The sequence below is a fragment of the Nanorana parkeri genome, unplaced genomic scaffold, assembly GCF_000935625.1.
Source record: "Nanorana parkeri isolate BGI_ZX_2015 unplaced genomic scaffold, ASM93562v1 scaffold134, whole genome shotgun sequence".
Taxonomy (NCBI): Eukaryota; Metazoa; Chordata; class Amphibia; order Anura; family Dicroglossidae; genus Nanorana; species Nanorana parkeri.
In genome coordinates this window covers 1,533,954-1,554,941 of record NW_017306402.1, presented here as the reverse complement: position 1 = coordinate 1,554,941, position 20,988 = coordinate 1,533,954, and the positions used below count along the sequence as shown (strand labels likewise).

Genomic DNA, 20,988 nt, shown 5'->3' with positions numbered 1-20,988 from the left:
TAAGGCCATAAACAGAGGCTACAGTAGCAGACTGTTGTTTTTCTCCAAGTAGAGCTTAGAAAGGCATAATTAGGGGGAAAAAAGACACCAAAACTTCAAATGAACAAACTAAATAAGCAGTGTAAACAGAGGAAACATAGGTCTCAAATTTTGTTTACTTCCAAGAAAGCTTACTAGCTGATGATCAGGACTGGATTCCTGCACATCCACCACAGGCCATGGTCTGGGTTGGCTCAGCTGCCAGGAGGTGTCAGGGAGTTATCCACAGATCCTATTGCTGAATGTCATTAACATTTTCTCTTGTATAATAAAAGGTTCCATATTTGACCCCTGCCTGTCAGTGCAATGGTTTTTGTTAGTGGATTAATATACTGTGTACGTTCAATTTGCCCACTTTGGGTCTATTTACCTAGCAGAGTCCAATGCTGTTAGCAGAATATGGTGACTATATGATTCACTTTTCTAGTCTGTACTGTAGGACTAGATATCCTGACTCTGAGTGGCAAATTGTATTTCAGCCTCTCCACTCCTAGCCTTGGCATAGTTTTTATCTGTTTATATCCAATTACTCTAGTTTTCCCGTGGGTCCTCTAGACTTCTCTAGTGTTCCTAACAGATATTGTCTTCTTGAGAAATGCTTGTCTTTTAAAGGAAACCTTTACTAAGTTATGTTAAGTAATACTTGTCTTTTAAAGGAAACATTTACATAGATAAATTTGTGTCCAGTGATTGTTGGCTTCATTCTAAATGCTGCTTGCAAGGCTGTCCTTGGTTTTAATACTTTCTGAATCACTGACCTGGATAGGATTGCAGCCAGTGAGATCAGAACTTTTGGTGAGCATACATGCTCTAGATCACGAGTGTCAAGCTCAATTTCATCACGGGCCACGTCGGCATTTTGGTTGCTCTCAAAGGGCCGGTTGTATCTATAAGACTATATAAATTTATCTACTTTTTATCATATTAAATTATTTCCTCTGCATTCAATTATTACTGATTTTATAATAACTTAAGTAATAACTAGCTCTGAAAGAAGAAGTCTAGGAAAAATAATGGCAAGCAGATATTCAAGTGTACAACTATTGTACAATTAATTGCAAAATGAGTAAAAGATGTATTTTTAATCATCAGACAAATATGACCAAGCACTGTTTATTACTATAACTTTATTTAACTTTTTGGCCCCAGTTGAGACAGACAGAACTATGGCAAAACAAATAATTGTGCTCAATGTGCAATCTGTGGCATATGAAGTTGTGTCCCCCACCCTCCTTTACATCACAGTTACCTTGTTCTGCTGCCGCAGAGAAGCTGAGGAAGAGCTGGGAAGCAGAGAGTGCAGGGTCTGGAGGAGGACCAGAGGAGGGCAGGAGTCAGCTGAATGCTGAGACCAGGGGAGGCAGAGATGGGTTGCTGCAGCTGCACAGAGAGGCACCAGATCTGTAGGTGGAGTTATGTCCTCCTCTCTGCTGCTGGCTGCTGAGACAAGGTGGTGGCAGAGACTAGGGGAGATGCCGCAGCTGCAGGAGAGGTGCAAGGAAATGGCCACATGAAATGGCCTGGTGGACAGGATTCGGTCCAGAGGCCTTGTGTTTGACACATGTGCTCTAGATCAGCGGTGGCGAACCTATGGCACGCAGAGGCCCCTCTGATGGCACGCGAAGCCTAGGTCCCGGTTACAGTGACCCGCACACTCCAGGTGCAGGTCACTGTAAAGTCAAGTTAAGTTTTTAAACCTAGCAGGTGCCCAGATTCTATTTAATATATTGCCGAACCAGCAATTATAATAAATCAGGGGTGCCCATAAAGTTGATCGCGATCTACCATTGATCGCAAAGGTCGCGATGTCCTGTCCTCCTTACGTGGGGCTTCTCTGGATCCCCGCTGCTCTCCCCCATCTGTATGCAGCGGGGGAGAAGTGAAAGGGGGGCTGCAGGCAGCGGCGGGGTCGGAGCCGGTATCATCAGCAGCACGCCGAGCGGTGAGGAGAGAGAGAAAGGCCTGGATCTGACAGCCGGCGGCTCTCTCTCTCCTCACCGTACATGCTGCTGTGACAACGTCTCCGTCCTCCGACTCCCCCCCAAACCCCCCGCCCCGCAACCTGTAGCGGCAGAGGATCGGTACATATGAGTGATATGTACCAGACCTCTGTGCAGGACAAACACTGGAGCGATCAGCTGATCACTCCAGTGTTTGTAAATAACTGGGGACACATAGTACTATGTGTCCCCAGTTATAAATGAACAGGACGTGATTTACATCACTTCTTGTTCATTCATGAGTTTCCCAATGGGGAGAAGCACTCTGTACAGAGGCTCCTCCCCATTCAGAAACTGCTTGATAGTAAATAGTTTCTGAATGAATGGGAAGCCTCTGTGCTTCCCATTCATTTAGAACAGAGGCTGCAAAAAAAGAGATTGAGGACTTTTTCTATTTTAAAAAGGAAATATCAGGGGGCTGTTTAGACCTCTAATATTTCCCGAAGCCCCCCCCCCCCTCCCCAAGAGTTAAAAAAAAATTAAATTAAAAATATTTTTTTAATGTGTGTGTAGTTTTTTTATGTGTGTGTGTTTTAATGTGTGTGTTTCATTACGTGTGTGATGTGTGCGTGTGTTTTTAATGTGTGTGATATCTATGTATGTGTGGTTTCTTTTTATAATGAGCGTGTGATGTGTGTTTTATTGAGTGTATAAATGTTTGAATATGTGTGTTTCCCTATTTTGCCTAAGGCAGTGATGTTGAATGTTTTTTAAAGCCCAGCGCCCAAACTGCAATTCAATACTATACTTATTTTCAGTGCTGGCACTTTGAGGTAAATAAATTGATTTTGCGTCGCAGTTTGGGCACTTGGATTCAAAAACGTTCACCATCACTGCTCTAGATTATTGACTCAGAAAATATTAAAACTGCTGGATCAGCATTGTAGCCAGGGAACTCTATTTTTCAGGAGAGATTTTCAGTGGTAGCTTTTGTATTTCTCTCAGCACAAGTCTCCTTTAATTGTATTATCAGTTTATCTGGCCCTACCATTCCTATACCTGCAATATAAGTTTCAGATAGCTGTGCAGACTAACTAATATGATTTTAAGAAATAATATATCAACTCATAACCAACAGTTTCCTCTTGATAGCAATTTTGTTTTTAGACCAAATTACCGAATTATCCAAAACAGGAACAGACAATATATGACTCACACTTGTCTACCAAAATATTCACTCGTCTTTGCCTAAAATGTGTGAAACGGACCTGTACAAAGACATACAAATAGAATCTTGCAATCATTTTTTCTGTTTAGTAGTTTAGCATAGTACTTTAGTTGTAATTCTTTAAAAGTGCTTAGCAAATATCCTCTAGACTACAATTCTATTATAAATTACAATTATAACATTTGTAAACACCAAGCACATAAAAACATGGGCCTAAATGTAAACTTTACATTAATATCCCCAATATGCACATCACTGAAAATACACTCAACATTTTCCAGGCTTTGCCAGACATGGCTTTTACTTTTACTGCATTCTAATTTCACATGAATAATTTAAACATCTGTTGACATTGACTTGACAGTGCCTACATCCTATTCTGTCAATCACATGGAACATCATTTAGAAAGAGCTGTTGACAGTTCCACAGTGATGGTAATATTAGCGTCAGTATTTTAGGGCTCAACATGTAGCTGCATAGTATTAGAATAGATTCTTTGTTACAGCCTTTATCTTCAATTTGTACTTCCAATGAACATGTTACATTAGCATTTTTTTCTTATTAACTATCAAGTAGTGATCCCTTGTTGCTTATGATATATTGCATATAGTATCAAACTTTTGATCCACATCTTTTTGGGTTTTTTATTGTCTCCCTTTTTTTTCTCTTGGCTTAGTCTGTTTAAATATAGTCATCCACGTTGCCTGCAGAAATGACATGTAATCAATCTCATGTATTTGTCTCCACAATCATGTTTACTCTCAATGTTGCCTAACAATGTATTCATGACTTCTATTAAGGTCTCTGTATTAATTATGTTGAGTAGTTTAATTGTAGTTTGGCCTTTCAAATGCATTTACATGTCTCACCTGAAACATTGCTAGATAAATCAATTCCTTAAAGTGAACTTGTGAATATAGAAATGTGAGGACTGCCATCTTGATTTTAAATGTGCAGATTCTGGGTTATCATCCTAGTCCTGGTTGCCCTAATTAGTGAATCATAGACCTGGAACAGGCAAGCTGCCTGTGAAGTTTTAAAAAAAATCAATGGCAGAGTAGGGATCTGGAATGGGCAATACCTGAAGTGGGATTTAAAAAGGATGTGCTCACATACCGTATTTATCAGTGTTCTCTCTGAGTTAATACAGACATTCCTCGGTTACCGACGGACCGCCGATCGGGTCCCAGTAAGTATTTTCATTGCCCAATGTACAGTACACTGTTCGGTACTGTACATCTGCAATGCTATACAGTACTGTACTAATACAGTACAGTACTGTATAGAGTTCCTCACTTAACGACCAATTCGTTTAACGACCTGGTCGTAGGAACGGAACTCGGTCGTTAAATGAGGAATACCTGTAGTCACTCTAGTGGCTGGTTCAGGGCTGGGAAACATTGGTCTAACTATCTGAGCAAGCTTAGCTTCTATACAAAGGATATGTTTCTTTGTTTTTTGTATACAGCATAGATTCAGGTTGGCAGATACTTATGAGCTGAGTGTCTAAGTAGCCTTGTCAGTACCTGCAGACCGCAGAGTGACCCATTAGGAGCCTGACTTCAACCTGTAATTGTTGCATTAGAGTGCAGAAGCCATTCGACTGGATCAGCTGAGCCAAAGCTCTGGCAATTCACTTGCTGCCGTTCGCCCCGAGCGTAGTGAGCAGAATAAAAAAAAATGTACAAAATTATTTAAATAAATGTAAAAAAAGAGAAATGTCAAAAAATTATTTAAAAAATGTAAAGAAAAGAAAAGAAAAAAAACCCAGCGTGGGGTCTTTCTCCCAAACCATACCAGACCCTTTAGGTCTGGTAGGTAAGTTAGGAGGAACCCCTATTTAAAAAAAAAGTGTGGGGTCCCCCCCCAAAGTCATACCAGGCCCTTTAGGTCTGGTAGGAATTTTAAGAAGGAACCCCACCCCCAAAAATGGGGGGGGGGAACATGGGGTCCCCTCAGGAAAGGCAGGGAAGAGCGAGCGCCCCCGCCATACCAAGCCACATGCCCTTTGCACAGGGAGGGTGCTTTTCCAGGTCCCCCCCCCCCTAGAAATGCATCTAGTCCCTCCGCCCATGGGGACAAGGACCTCTTTTCCACCATCCCTGGGGCGTTAGTTGTGGGACCCTGCGGGCAGGGGGGCTTATTTGCATCGGGTTACCCCTTTAATAAAGGGGCACCCAGATGCGCCCCCCTTGTGAATGAGTAAGGGAGACTTGTACCCCTACCCATTCACTAAAGGGTTACATAAAATAGAAATGAAAAGATCAGACTTTTAGAAAAAATCCTTTAATTAAAAAAAAAAAACACAACAAAGGATTTTAACACGTCCTTTATTGTAAAACACAAATCCCAAAAATTGATCCAACAACATAATCCTAAGGTCAATCACGACATCCAGCGTTCTCAATGACGACGACTCGTCAAAAAAACAGCTCCATTGAATATCACTGGCCGGCAATTTCTCACGATATTGCGGGATTTACCGCTTAGTGTGAATGGGGCCTGAATGACTTTAGCAGTGACTGTCTGCTTCGCAAACTGTTCTCCCCACTTCGGCTGTCACTACGGCTCAGCCGAGCCAAAGCATATGGGTTTGGCTCAGCTGAGCCGTTTGGCTGACTTCGGCTGCTAGCTTCGGCGGCCGAAGTGAACGGAAGGATCAGCCAAAGCTATGACTGGATCCTTCGGCTCTTTAGTGAATAACCCTCTTAGTTTTATTTCACATTTTAATTTTCATTTGTGAAATAATTAAAAAAAATGTAAAAAGCACATCATAACTGAGCAAGCCTGATTAAAGGGAACAAAAAAAGTCCTGTTTGAATTAACTAATAATATGCCACTTGTGATTATAATAATATTTATATGATTATACTTAGGCATTATCAGTTCTGCCTTTAGAAGCTATGGAAGGCATTTTATTTAAACCATAATACTTATTTTATCAAAACCATGAACTGCAAATTATCTATAAACGTAGTAGTTCATTAGCTACATGATAAAGGTTTCTTCAAAATGAAAAATTTTCAAATGAATGCTAAATTTCATATAACTTACATTGACAGTTCCTAACTTTGAAATAGGGTAGCTGGACTAACACTTATATATATATATATATACATATTCTTCATGTCTGTTTCTGTTCTCCCATGCATTATCCAAATGTTGAGCTTGGTATGTCTGGGAGTCATTGGGAGTCAGAATGAATTGGCACACTTTTAATAGTTTTGAACAGACCAAAATCATCCAGACAACATGTACAGTCTAAAACCTTTTATTTACAGTTCCACATAATCAGGATTCCATAAAACTCATTAAATGCTCTGAGGTGATGTACAGCAAATGACTAGCATGAACATACACAGTATTCCAGTAGATAGGCCTTTTACTATGTAGCTATTGGCATTTTACAATCTATGATATACATCAACAGACTATTTCTCGCAGAATGCAGCGATGATCAACTGAAAGATGGTGGCAATCACTGTGACACATTTCACAAGCAAGCTCTGCTCCTTCAGACAATATTGGAGTACTCTATATACATATTCAAATCGCACATGTGCAATACCATACATTGGCAAAATTCGATCCCCTGGGGGGACTGCAGAGGATACAGCAGATGAATGTGAGGCAAAAGGGGCAGTTGCCCCATGCCCAGTCATTCTCGTGGGGCCCAAAGCAGCTGCCCCTTGAGCCCGACAATGCTTTCCCCTCTCCCGGCCAAAACCAGACACTCCCAGCCATTCTCCCAGCCACCAAGCTGCGGGCCGTTTCCATGGTAGCAAGAGTGAGACGACTGCAATCTCACCCAACCTTTAATAAAAGAAATGGAGGAGTGCGGTGATTGGTTCGTGTAACCAGGGGTGTGGGCAGTCCATTCCCTGTGGTTGGAGAAGCAGCTCATCAGTCTAAGTAAGACTGCTGTTTGACAAGTTAGGATGCGCTGGGATGAGGGAAGTGAGTAGGTGAGAAATGGAAGATACTGGCTGAAGCTATGGTGAGACCTCCAATAATGTGTCTATGTTTATATGTATAATATACATTTTTATGAGAGACATTCTGTGCTGCATACACCCTGCCATGTTATTGAAGTCCCCTCTGTAGGCTGTATAATTTACATTTACATATACTAGTCTTACTAAACTTGAAGCTGCTCTATATTCACTGAGTGGCCAGAAAAATAAAAACTGCTGACATGATGCAGAGGTTTTTGTTTCCCACCTGCTTGTGTCACGTCCCTTTGGATGCTCCAGGTCCTCCCAAAACATACTGTGAGGCTTATTGGCTAGAATGAAAATGGCGTCTGAGCAGCACAGTCCTTCAGGCACAGCTTTTGCAGCTTGCTGAGTGCAAAAGCATTTTAGCCAGTTGTGCGCAATGTGGGAGCTGATGAGCCTGTGATACGTGTGTGAACGCTCATGTAAGAGATATGTCTCTTCAGCTATCATATTGCAACATTTTAAAGATATATTAATTTCTCAGCAATGCTGAAAGTATAGCTTTTATGCTATTGTTGGTTAATTTTCTGTCACCCAAACTGGTGTATGTTTGTACTGTCGAGGCATTAGATTGTAAGCTGGTTTGGGGACTACTTGGTGAGCTGCTGACCTGGGACAAGTATGGTGGCAGTGAAGAGTTAGTGGCCAGCTCAGGTTGGGGACCTTTCCACTCACACTTCATTTAAAGCCTAACTCCAGCAATTGTTTGGTTTGGATAAAGCGGTCTGTTTGTGACCCCCATTTAGGAGATTTGTATTCACTTCCTGTGCCAGTGACACAACAGGAAGTGAGAAGAGATCTTTCCACAGTGAGGAGAAATCCCTACTTAGAGAGTTGTCACAAAACAGGCGTCCTGGCTAGAGAATACATTCCTGTTCTGGTGACAACTACAACATGATGGATTTTCCATCACCCTGTTTCCTGCTGACAGTGGTCATAAGGACAGGTACAGTGGAGACACAAATAGCAATAAAAAAGCATGCCCCCTATAAGAAAAAAAAAAGAAAAGGTTTGGCCTTTTTATATATTTGTAATGGTTGCTCTTACTATGCACGTTTCTACACATGCATGGCTAAGTGTACATTTTCGGCACATTTGAACTTCATTGATTAACTTCTTTTCCTTTTATCTCCTAAAAAAAAAACAATTGCTGTGCGGCTCTAGAGTTTTCAGTAAGGATGTTCAGATACCACGTACCATACTCAGTGCAAGTACAGATACTTTTCCAGCTCCAAGACTAGAGAAACTCAAAAGTTAGGAGGCAGCTGTCATTTTTAAGGAGCATATGGGGCTCCTGGGATTTGTGCATCTCTGTTTTAAAGGAGAACTATGGGGTTCTATCTTTTTTTTATTAATGCATTCCTTAGGCTAAATAAGTAAATAATGTAATTTACTGTAATTAGCCAAAATGCACAGTAAGGCTGTAAACCCTTATTTAAGGTGGTGGGTGGGGCTAAGCGCCGCAATGAGAAGACATCCCGACGTATCTGACGGGATCCTCCCCACTGATGATTGACAGTGATTCTTGAGAGCTGCTGCGCGTCCACGAATATATGGACATGCGCAGCAGCTCTCTCCTTACCTGCACGTCCCCGTGTGCCAGCTCCTTCCCCCCTCTCTCTCTCTCCCTGCTGACACTGACATACTAAAATGATCGTGGATCGCTGATGAGAGAGGGGAAGGAGCTCTCTCTCTCTTCAGCATTTACTACAAATGGGAAAGTCCATATATGGTAAATGATGTCACTGGAGATCCCTGCAGATCGGATGCTTGCCAGTCTGCAGAGATCCCCAGTGACACCATTTACCATATATGGACTTTCCCATTTGTAGTAAATGCTGAAGAGAGAGAGAGGGCTCCTTCCCCTCTCTCACCAGCGATCCCCAGTGAATTGAGGATGTCAGCGTCACACAGGGCAGGGAGAGAGAGAGAGGGGAAGGAGCCTGCGTGCACGAGCTGACAAAACACAGCTGTGCACGATGAGAGGAAGCGCGGCCACAGCAATGAGATCATTTGAAAAAAAAGCTGTGGGCAGGCTGGATCAAATGTTAACGCCCCCTAAGATGAAAGAAGCTTGGAGCATGGGTGAAGACGGCCATTTACTACAGGTTTTGAGGCTTTTATCTGTGATGTGCTGCGAATTTAGAAAAAAAGAACGATGCTACTACAATCAAGGTAAGGGGTATTTTTATTTGCCCTTAAGTCATAGTTCTCCTTTAATGTATGATGTGTTATATAAATACACACCAAGTACCATATTTGGAACAAGTACCGGTACAGATATTTTTCCAGCTCCAAGACTAGACTAGAGAAAAATTCAAAAGTTAGGAGGCAGCTGTCATTTGCATCCCTGTTTAAATGTATGATTTTGTTTTTATAAATATATATAAGTGATGCACTGATACCATTTTTACAAGTACTGATACTTGCCCAAGTACTCACAGATACAAGTACTGATACATTTTTGTTTGTTGTAATGTGACAGTTTTTATAAAACAATAGAGACTAATGATTTCAGGACAGTGGTAGTTCTCGTGAAAATGCCAAGTATCGGCACTGGTATCTGAAGTAGTATCTGAACATCCATAGTTTTCAGGTTTTGCTTGAAGAAAAGGTGACAACCCCTTCATGACTGAGCTTGTTTTTAGTTTCTGTTCGTAAATAACTGAAGCACTTTTTACATTTTTGCTGTGTGATTCTTCCACGTCAGTAATATACTTTCTTATAAAGTGCACCCACACATATTATATATTGTTTTTTAGAGGACAGGTAGGACTATATATTTATATCACATATGTGTACCTAATGCCTCACTTAGGACAAATAAAATATAAAAAAGAGGAAAAAAACGTAAATAAAACACGTTTTCCCCAGTTTTGATTTGTAGTATTTTTTTTAGAAAAATAGCACAGCTAAAAAAATGCAATAAATACATTTATTTGTCCTTTATTTGGAAAAATCTCACATTCCTAGGATTTTAGAAATGTTTCTGTACTTCTCAGCCTTAAACTAAAACCTAACATTTTAATCTTTGTACTCTGAAAGCTAAAGCTAAAAGTGGTCACCTGGCATACAATGTCACTGTCACTAAGTGTCGCACTTAGTGACAGTGACATACTTTAAACATCACTGTCATGATAGGTTAAATTAAAAAAAGTAACCCCTTAGGGTGAAAAACAAATCTACAGCTCAGCTGCAGAATTTCATTGTAATGGGTTAATTGTTATATTAATGAGAGTATAAAAAATATATTTCAATATATCATTTTATTTGTTACATTTATTTTTTAATATTTATTTTATTTTTATTTTTTACACTTTTCACTATTTTTTAAACATTTTTATTTTACTTACTTAATTATATCAAGCAGTCATTGTGAATGATCTCACTATTACTTCTTGATAATTTAAGTCATTCATTTTTGGTTAATATTAGGCTGCTTCAAACTTAAGAAGAGCCAATATTAACCTTAGTGACACTGATCCTAGAGTATTTCAGAATCAGAGGTCACTAAAGGTTTTCTGATTGTTCCAACAATGATCAGAAACCTGCAACATTGTTTCAGGAATAGAAACATGTAGCGAAATGTTTCTATTGCTGAAAGTTTAGAAGAAATAAAGCCGGTATACATCGGGATTTCCAGATCTATACCATCTGTCAGGGACAGCTAGAGCTGTAAATGCTGCTCTGCTCTCACTGTCAGACACCCAATTCCTGAAAGGTGTCTGAAAAAGCTAAACTCTTTCCTTAATGGATGCTTCACTACTGAGGGATCCATTTGTGAACGGTAACCGCTGATTCTCAGGGGTTACCAGCATTACAGAGCCCCAAATAGCAGAGTACAGTGTGTGTGATCAGGCATTTGAGCACTTCTTGGCGGGATGTGCACTGTATGTCTCCGATCACAAAGGGGTTAAAGATGGCACTGGGCGTGTAATTGGCAGAATCACCAGTTGAAAATAAAGGAGAAAAAAAAGCCTAGAAAAAGGAAACTATTGCAGCCACACAGGACTGTAAAGCTGCAATATTTACAGTATATTTTTTGTTTGTTTTTGAGTTTAGATATGCTTTAATAAATGCACACCCCTCAAATCCCCATTTAGCAGGGTAGGGGGATAGGGGATGGAAGGGCCAGTCAGAGTGTACATGCATAGCCAACCACTATCCTGAAGTTGGGTATACACGTTTCTATTTTCTTCGCTCAACCTGCTGGCTGAACAAAGAAAATAGAACCTATTCCTTCATCAATGCTTACAAGAGTTTATCGAGGAATCTCCTGCTGTTTCTTTTGTACTGGACAGAGCCGGCGGCTCACTGGCTGCTCGCTCTGTTTGGCTGACAATTTTCTGACATGCTCCTTTGATCAGCTGATTGAGGGATGCCGGTCAGAAAGGTGCTGACAGTAGCACCCACACACCAAATGTTGGCAGGCTCATCAAGAACTGGCCGAAATGTGAAGCATGTATACCCAGCTTGAGTCTACAAGAAGCTTAAGAAGAAAAAAATTAATTCAGTCTGTAAAGGATATTTATTGGTGGGAGTCTGCGATTAACTAATAACAGATTTAGCACAGACCCTACTCAAAGGTAAGTCTAATAGTGTCATAGAATTACCCTAGAAAACAAAGACAGGAACACTTATCAGACTGTGCAAATTGTTCTTCCAAATAGAATCATCTCATGCTGATAAGAAGTATGTAGCATGCTGAGCGTAATTATCAAGTATCAAAAACTCAATTCAACTCTCTTACTTGCAACAGTTGTTTCCTATCCTTGCTTTAAAATCTCAACTGACAGGAACACTGCTGTCATTTTTAGATGTCAAAATAGTTAAAATAGCATGAACTTGTTTGGTTACTTGGGGATTGAAATTATATTAGGTTCAGTTCTTCCTCAGTAGGAATACAAACCTGGAGACATTTCTGGGACAGTTAGAATTATAGGTACTAATGGTCTCTACCAACTATAATGCTCCCTCACTCTGACAGAAATCCATTTGTACATTACAGAGTGTGATGATGTATGTGGGTCTGAATATTGCATTAAATTAAACATAGCTCAGTAAAACCTGTAGTTACAGGTCTATGGACACATTAAAATTCTAATATTACCTTGTGCCAAATGTGAAAAATTATATTTAGTATATTACCATCATACCCATGACTTTTCTTAATGGATATTATTTTACTCAACTTTTCTGAGACCTTTACAATGCATATAAATGGGATATACTGTATATTACCAGACTAGCATACAACTGTCTGGCAGGGTTATGGATGGTGCATATGTGTCACCTAGGTTTCTCACCTATGGTGAGGGGCTCCAAGATTTGTGTCTGTTATACAGACGTGTTCTCAGAGCTTAGTAAGTTCTGGTCTGGGTTCTAGAGCCTGAAGGCTTTGTAGATTTTTGTGGGGATAAAACGTCAATTCCTAGGTCTACAACTTACCTGGCAGCCAGACCTCATAAGTCTTATCTGTGCACAGGCCTTTTATATGTGAGCTGGCTGGGGCTCTTAAGCTATTTATTACTCTGTCTGCTGACAGAACACTAAAAAGGTACATGTACTGCCTGTTTGTCTTTGGGGAAACCATTAAAGGGACACCCTGTTAGTCAGGTAGTTAGCGGCTCAGAAGAGGAGTTGTTTGTTTAATGCTATGAACTTGCTGTACAAAGCCTTCCTGCATCAAAGTGTGTTGGTTTGCTGCTTTGCTAATAAAAGTGTAGGACAAACCTGCTTGAACTGTACTTGTGTCCCTGCCTAATGATTTACCTCTGCCACCACAAATTGAGCCTGTTCCTCTTACAAAATATATTCTGTTGACTATAAATTGGGTGTTATATAGCACAAAGCTTTTATCATTAAGCAAATAGGTGATGATATATTCAACAAAATGAGCAAACATTATAAATCCTACCTTAAAGCAGTGTTCAGCTGCCACCGAATAAAACATGGAAAACCACCTTTATCTTTTAGTCACACACAGCCCAGCTCAGAGTTTTAATCTTGCTCCAGAAGCCGAGAGCCCTCAAAAACTTGTTGGGTTTCTTCAAAAGAGAAAATGACGCATGCTAAAATTAAGAAAATATTTACTTTCAGTTTATGGCACCCCCAGGACCCTCTCCTTTCTTTCTCTCTTGCAATGGTTTATTATTATTATTATTATTAGCTTGTTTGGCAGTTTGCATAAGTAAACTTCATTTGCAAAAAAAACAGTTGCTATGTTTGATAAACCCTCCTTAAGGTGTACTTCCACTTTTGCAGCCAATCGGGCATAATACCTGTTTTGTTACATGTATGTCATTTACTGTGCATTACTTACAAAAATAAATTGTTGCTTGCATACAACATGCACTGTTCTCAAAGAAAACTTTTTCTATGTACTAAATTTTCCCGTTTTTTAGTGCAAGGGGGGTGCGGAGCGATCTGTGCTGCCAGATCTCATCAGTTGAGATTTGAATACTGTCTGTCCTAACAAAGGGTTAAAGATGTAAAAGCTTGGTTTCTTTCATTGTATGTTAAAGGGGAACCTTGTTTTCCCATAGTTCTCCTCACGGTCACGGGAGGACATATACTGTGTCCTCCTGTGACCCAAAATTCACTATATATCGGGCTATTGCCCGCTATATGCTGACAGCACCACAGCTGGGACGTATCCCGACAATGCTGTTGAGATCCACCCTGCTGGTTGATTGACAGCTGGCTCTGCCTATGTAGAGGCTGAGCCTGCTATGCCCATCCCCTCCCCCGTTTGTTCCTCCAGTCAGCGCTGGAGGATCGGTGTCAGGGACCAGAGCACCTCCGGGTGGCACTGTGGAGCTGGAACCTAATCCTGCAGTACCAGTGCTAGCCTGCAATTAGTCGCCACCTGGTGCTGCTCTGGGAGGGTATTTAACCTCTCCCTGCTGTGAGGCCTGTACCACAGTATTGTTGCCATATCCTGTTTCCAGTATCCTGTCTCCGCCTTGGACCCTGACCCTTACCCCTGAGGTCTCCTGATCTTTGGCTCCCAGCCCTCCTCTTGTTGCCCTGCTCCCCAGGTTATGACCAGCCCTGTTATTTTCTGTGGGTGTTTTGCCGTTTGTATACAGGTGAAACTCGAATAATTAGAATATCGTGCAAAGTTCATTTACTTCACTAATGCAACTTAAAAGGTGAAACTAATACATGAGATAGACTCATTACATGCAAAGCAAGATAATTCAAGCTGTGATTTGTCATAATTGTGATGATTATGGCTTACAGCTCATGAAAACCCCAAGAACCCCAAATCCACAACCTCAAAAAAGTAGATTATTACATGCAATCAATAAAACAAGGATTGTACATAGAACAATATCGGACCTCTGAAAAGTACAAGCATGCATATGTACTCAGTACTTGGTTTGGGCCCCTTTTGCAGCACTTACTGCAATTACTTTTGCACGATATTCTAATTATTCGAGTTTCACCTGTATAGTGTGGCTCTTATCTGCTTCTTGCGGGAGGTGGTGGGATTGCATGTGCTTATGTTGTTTGATATATACATAAAATTATCATTCACAAAGATTGTTGTGGTATTTGCAATGTGGTCACATATTCGTTTCATCTGTATAGGTACCTGCATGTGGTGTTGGGACACCCATGCTCGGTATCGTGACAATCGGAGAGGGAAAGGGGGAGTGGTGACTGATAGTCAACACTCTCTGCAGGTAAATGGTCGGGAAGTCAGCGATGGCGGTGTGTTTTCTCTCACTTCCCGATCTATAGAGCCGAAGTGTGACAGCTTCTTTGTCACAAGTCGGCCTGAATTATGGGAGTGAGTGTTTTTTACTTACCTAATAATTCTTTATTAATGAGGGGGATCTCAGTCTGTCCTTAGACTTTCTATTAGAACAGTCAGAGTTTCCTGTTACTGAAATTTAGAGAGAAGGCATTTAAAAAAATATATTTTTAGATGTTTTTCTCACTTTCGCCTCTGAAAGTGGAAATGCACCTTCATTTATGAGGAACTGTTAAAGGAAACAACAGGAGAAAAAAGATGTAGTTGAATACTACATTTGCTTTTATATTATTTCAAGGATGGCATTGTACATTTGTTGGAAGATTCACCGCTTTATAAATATGCCAGTGTCTGGTTGTACAATTAGTATAATTAGTCTCAGTGTTGTAATTGGAATCACCACATTTCCATGATCCCTGTTAATGTTAACTTGAAGGTGGGTGGGACGCAGGAGTAGGAAACTTTGAACATTCTTTACAGCCAGCAACGGCTGTCACATACAAGCATTAGGGCAGCTATGGAGCCGTCTGTACGCTTGTACGGTGCTGCGGAAGTATGTGTCCCCGCTCCACTGCCTGTATTCCTGGGCTCCGCTGTCCCCCATGTGGCCCCAGGACTGGCACAGGGGATCTGTTTACATTGATCGCAGGGAGATCAGCACACTTTCAGCGGCTGATCTACCACCCGATCACTGAAAGCAGAAGGGTTGTGTACTACACCACTTCTGGTTTCAGTGTGTCATTTCTCTGGCTGCTGTAGCCAGAAACGAAGCTGATGAATCAGATCTCTGCTTCATCAGCTTCTTTGGGGTCCCAGGTGACCTCTAATAGACGTCTGCATAAAGGGGACCTGTCACTGTATATTTGCTATCACATATGTGATGCTATGGGAATGCAATAAAGTTAAGTGTAAAAAAAGTCACATATTAAGAAAAATGTAAAAACACAAACTTTTTTTTAAAGTCCCCCGCCCGCTTGTACATGCACATGCAAACACACATCGGGTGCACCTACATGAGAAAAACGTTGGCACTACACATCTTCCATATCCCTGCAAATGTTGGAGTGCGAACAATAATTCTATGTCTAAATGTATGAAGAAAGATTATTTATTTTCAATGTTTCATAACATAACATAGGGAAAACTGTTTTTTTTTTCCAAATCTTCAGTACTTTTTTCTTTATATAGTAAAAAATTTTAAAAAACCCAGTGGTGAATACACACCACTAAAGGAAAGCTCTATCTGTCCCAAAAAATGATTTTAAATTAATTTCAGTGAGGTGTTGTATGAGTGCATAAATGTCAAAGTACCTTTACAGCTGAATATTGAAAAATGGCCTGGTAAGGAAGGGGGTTTAATATCCCGGTCTTCAAGTGGTTAAACAGAAAATAATGCTTTATTTGTAAGTAGACTAAATACACAAATAATCTAACTCCAACTGCACGCAATAAATAGTGAAATAGTGTATCAAAATATCACATCAATATAAAGTGCCACATCAATAAATAAATATATATAGGACTGATAGCATCAATATTTGAAACAAAAATAAAATGAATAAAAAATGAATAAAAGATCAATCAGATGTCAGTGCCGGCCGGCTGTTGTCATTTTAAAAGTGAGTGTACTATTTTTTAATAAATTATTCTTTGAATGCTGCACTATGGAGGTTTCTTCTTTTTTTTTTTTTTGGTATGTCTAAACATTTGATACGAAGTACGAATGAAGGAGGACGTCAAAAAGTGTCTCTGATTGGTATTCCGCTTGTTTGGCTGTTATCTGGGAATATCCAACACTTATTTGATGTACACACTATGAACTTGGAGAGAGTTCCCTTTTTTTCACTTGGAATAAGTTTTATATAATTTTCACTATTGGACTGTCTTCTGATTTGATTTTTTATTCATTTTTTTATTCATTTTTTTAATTCATTTTATTTTTATTTTGAATATTGATGCTATTAGTCCTATATATATTATTTTATTGATGTGGCACTTTATATTGATGTGATATTTTGATACACTATTTCCCTATTTATTCCGATATATTTAACATATTTTGCACCTTGCATCTATTTAATGATTATTCATTCCACTCCCAATGTGAGGTTTTTTAGCACCGTGCAGCTGGGTTTAGATTATTGGAGGACTTTTGTGTCTTTGTATAGCAGCTTTCCAACCTTTGGGGTTATTCTAAATCCATAAGCGCACATTCATATTACTATAAATGAACAAATAATTATATGCAAACACACATTTTAGCCTTTAGTTCCACTTTTTGGAGACAGTGGAGTAAGCTATATTTCAGGTTGCCTATAATTTGGTCTTCAGCTTTGGGTGGATTCCTGAAAGAGGCACTGAGACAGAGCATCTGAGGATAAGAATGTTTGGAAATCCTGTTAATAAAATGAGTGTTATTGCCATAGTGATCAAGAGGAAAATAGTTTTGTACAAGTATATTATTAAACACTACAAATGTTGTTTAAATTAAAAAGAAGGTGATAAGAGTTGATTCCGATAAAGACTGTACTACATATAAGCAACAGAGTCAGCTATTGTCATATAATTGCTTATTCTCCAAATGAATACCTGCTATATAAGTGGTAATCTTCCAGCATTTGGGCTGATTTGCCTAAATAAATATAAATAAATATAAATCTTCTGACTAATGTGACTCAGTTGTAAGCATCATGCCAAAACCTCTGTAAAATATCCCTTCTTTAAATCCTAGAAATAAGAGTGGTTTAATTTAGTAGGTGGCTAGTCATGGATCAAGAACACCGCTTGAGACAGGTAAAAGGTTCAAGGTTGCGGTTGACAAGATTACATTTATTCCAATTTGTTTCCTATATTTCACATATGATATTGTCTATGCTGCATTTGGGAAACTGGATTTTAAGATCTATGAACATCCATGTTTTGCTTAGCCATTTGAAAAATGAACTCCAGACAGATATAAAAGGCACAAATTATTGCAACCCCATTTTCAATAATAAATCAAAATTTGGCTTGATATTAGCCTTTTGCATTCTCCTATGCAGTAGCACTTAGATGGAGAGAGAGAGGGCAGAACTGGGATCAGATCAGATGTAGCGCATGCAAATGTATCGGCAAGAAACCTGACGATGCCTAAAGTGCAGAATAAGGGCCTTCGTCCACAGGCTTTGGATTTGTGTTGAAGGCATCAGTTTGAGAGACTTCTTGGATCTTTCACAATTCATTCACTGGTGCATTTTACCTGAAATTGACTTTCTTCTGACCTTCCTTTTACCTGTCTCAAGCGGTGTTTGCATACCCGTAGACTTGTATGGATATCTAAATGCATTTAAAAAGAACAAAAGCACATCGGCACAGGCCCTAAGCGAAGATCATTCTTCTACTTTTTTGGACTGCCCAGTCAGCAGTCTGGAGGGGGAAAGAAAACACCACTATATCATTCTATATTCTATAACTGTAACAGAGAAGATGGCGTCATCTGCCTGACCGTGCTGCAAGGCAGTACTGTGTATATCTTAAGACTGGATAAATACAAATCATTTGGCAGGTTAAAACAGCTCCCTTTTTTATAGTCATCTGCGTATTTCAGCTGTTTGTCTGGAGTTCAGCTTTAGCTTAATTTCCCTGTTATTTGTTTATTTGCAATAGTATGACCAGCTGTTCATTTATTCTATTTTTTTTTCTTTTAACAGAGCATGTTTGGTGACAACCCCACGATCCCAGAATATAAAGTTGCTGCAATCCAGAAGTCACGCTTTATTCTCCTGCACTATGGCACTTTTAAGGCTGGCTGGGACTGGCTAATTCTCTTGGCCACCTTCTATGTTGCTGTGACGGTCCCTTACAATGTCTGCTTCGCTGCTGCTCGGGATGAAAACTCTTCTTTTCGTAGCCCACCCAGCGTCAGTGACATCTTTGTTGAAATCCTTTTCATGCTTGGTATGACAAATCAGGAATATGAGGGTTGAATGACTTGATGCTTGTTGCTGTAGGCTAGCCCCAAATAGTACGAGCGAGTTTTATGTGGATTGTCATAGTAAATCTCTGATATTGTACAAATAATATTATGTTATCAAGTTCAAACAAAACCATGACACAGTTCAAGACTAAACTCATTAGTAAGCTTGTAGGCGTATGGATGTTATCTGCAAGTCAGGAAATTATGACCAACTGGTTTGACGTAACCCAAACTATGTGGATAAACTATCAGAATTACTAGCTGTTAAACTTCTCTCTCATTCTAATAACAATGTAATTGGGTAGTATCTAGTCATTTTTTCATTATCTGTAATGTGCATGGTGTATTACTCTTATTATACCCACTGGCCCTTTAGCTATCCCACAGGATCAACGGTTGAAGAACTGAAAGTAGGAATCCCTAAAATAACTTTGCTACAAGACCCCCTTATTTTTACTGTATTTTTTACTTTAACTTTTAAAAGAGTTGAATAGAATCACTGGGAGTGATTTAATAAAGGCAAATAGACTGTTCTCTTTGTAGAGGAATTTTCACTTTGCAGGCGAAGTTTCCCTTAACTTGGAGAATCTGATATTTCACTTTGCAAAGAATGCCTAGTCATGTGCAAGTAAAAAAAAAAACAACAGTATTGTTTAGGTGATGGAAGTCATCAGAGCTTCTCTCTTTCTCTGCAAAATGCAAATTCCCTTGCAAAGTGAACAGCCTATTTGATTTGTAAATCAACCCCATAAGTTCCAAACAGACCCTGGACACTGCAAATATTTACACAGGTTGGCAGGCCCTGTGACTTCGAGTAGACATGAAGTACGTTGTACAATGAGGAAAAACATTTGCACTAGATGGACTAGAGTATATTTTTTTACTTAGGTGGCAAGTTACTTTAGTTTTGACATCTTGATTCAAAGCAGGGGTCTGGAGTTTTCAGAAAGTCATCTAAATCATCATTTTTCATTTACATTTACAATTAACTCTTTGCTTCATAATATCTAACTATGAAGTATATAACAGCAATGCTACTCGTTACCACACACTCCACTCACTCATGTTCCTTCACCTTCCAGCACAATAATTCACCCACAGACATGTAGTGGCTGTTAAAATGGCCGGAGCTCCGTTTCCCTTGAATGTTATTTCCCACTAGTAAGACAAACAAATAAAACTGGTAAATTTTAAGCTAAGTGTAACCCTATTACGTATTCCTTGTGGTTCTCATCCAGTTAAAAAACGGAAACTGAATGATGTCCTACGTTTTTAGGATTTTATTTTGTTGCATAATTTTGCAGTTGAGCAATTTAAAAAAAAAATCTTGGACCTTTAGTTATCATTTGACAATCTGCAAGATTGAATACACAAAATGAATTACTTTCTTTTTTAAAGTTGTTTAATGTATATTATATATTTTCTAACTGCTTCACAAGTCTCTAAATTGGTGTAGTAATTTGTGCAATTTAATAAGTACAATTCCTGGTGGGTCTATTGTGACTGAATGACAATATCCTACTGAACTCAGATGTCATGTTAATTTCATTTCACCTGCTCTAAGTAAACAATCAAACTAATTAATTAATTAAACACAAAGCTCAATTTTTTAAGCAAATATCTCTTCTATTTGTGGAAATAATATTGTATAGAATTAGAGCTCCTTCATCCTGCAACACACAGCAATGTGCATTGGTGTTGCCTTAACACATTTTGCTGACATGGGATTGCCCTTTGATTCTGCAAGATCCCATATAGTAGACCAAAGATGCAACATGCAGGACTTTTTAGTTCAAAGTGTTGCAATGCAGTGTAGTATTGGGAATGAGTCCTGTAGAAAACATATTTTCATTTGTCCATGCTTTTTTTATTACATGCGAACAATCCCTAAGTGCATATGGTGATATTCTAGTAATGCCAAAAGTCATGTGTTAGAGCAACAATCTCACCAAATTTTACATTTTAAACTCTTAAATGGGTGAATTCTTTCTTCAGCCTTCCTCTTTCCTTGCATCTACTAGCGATCACACTACCCCCCCCCCCCCCCCCCCCGCTACCTCCTGGT

The 20,988-nt window shown here is 39.5% G+C and overlaps 1 protein-coding gene across 1 annotated transcript in view; it reads left to right on the top strand.

Annotated features, from left to right (window-relative positions):
- The window catches only part of LOC108784962 (potassium voltage-gated channel subfamily H member 8-like), a 336,787-nt gene that overhangs the window by 256,382 nt on the left and 59,417 nt on the right, over positions 1-20,988 (top strand). Inside the window, exon 5 of the mRNA XM_018553917.1 lies at positions 18,658-18,904. Within this exon, the coding sequence (XP_018409419.1) occupies positions 18,658-18,904 (247 nt within the window). The remainder of the gene's footprint in view (positions 1-18,657; positions 18,905-20,988) is intronic.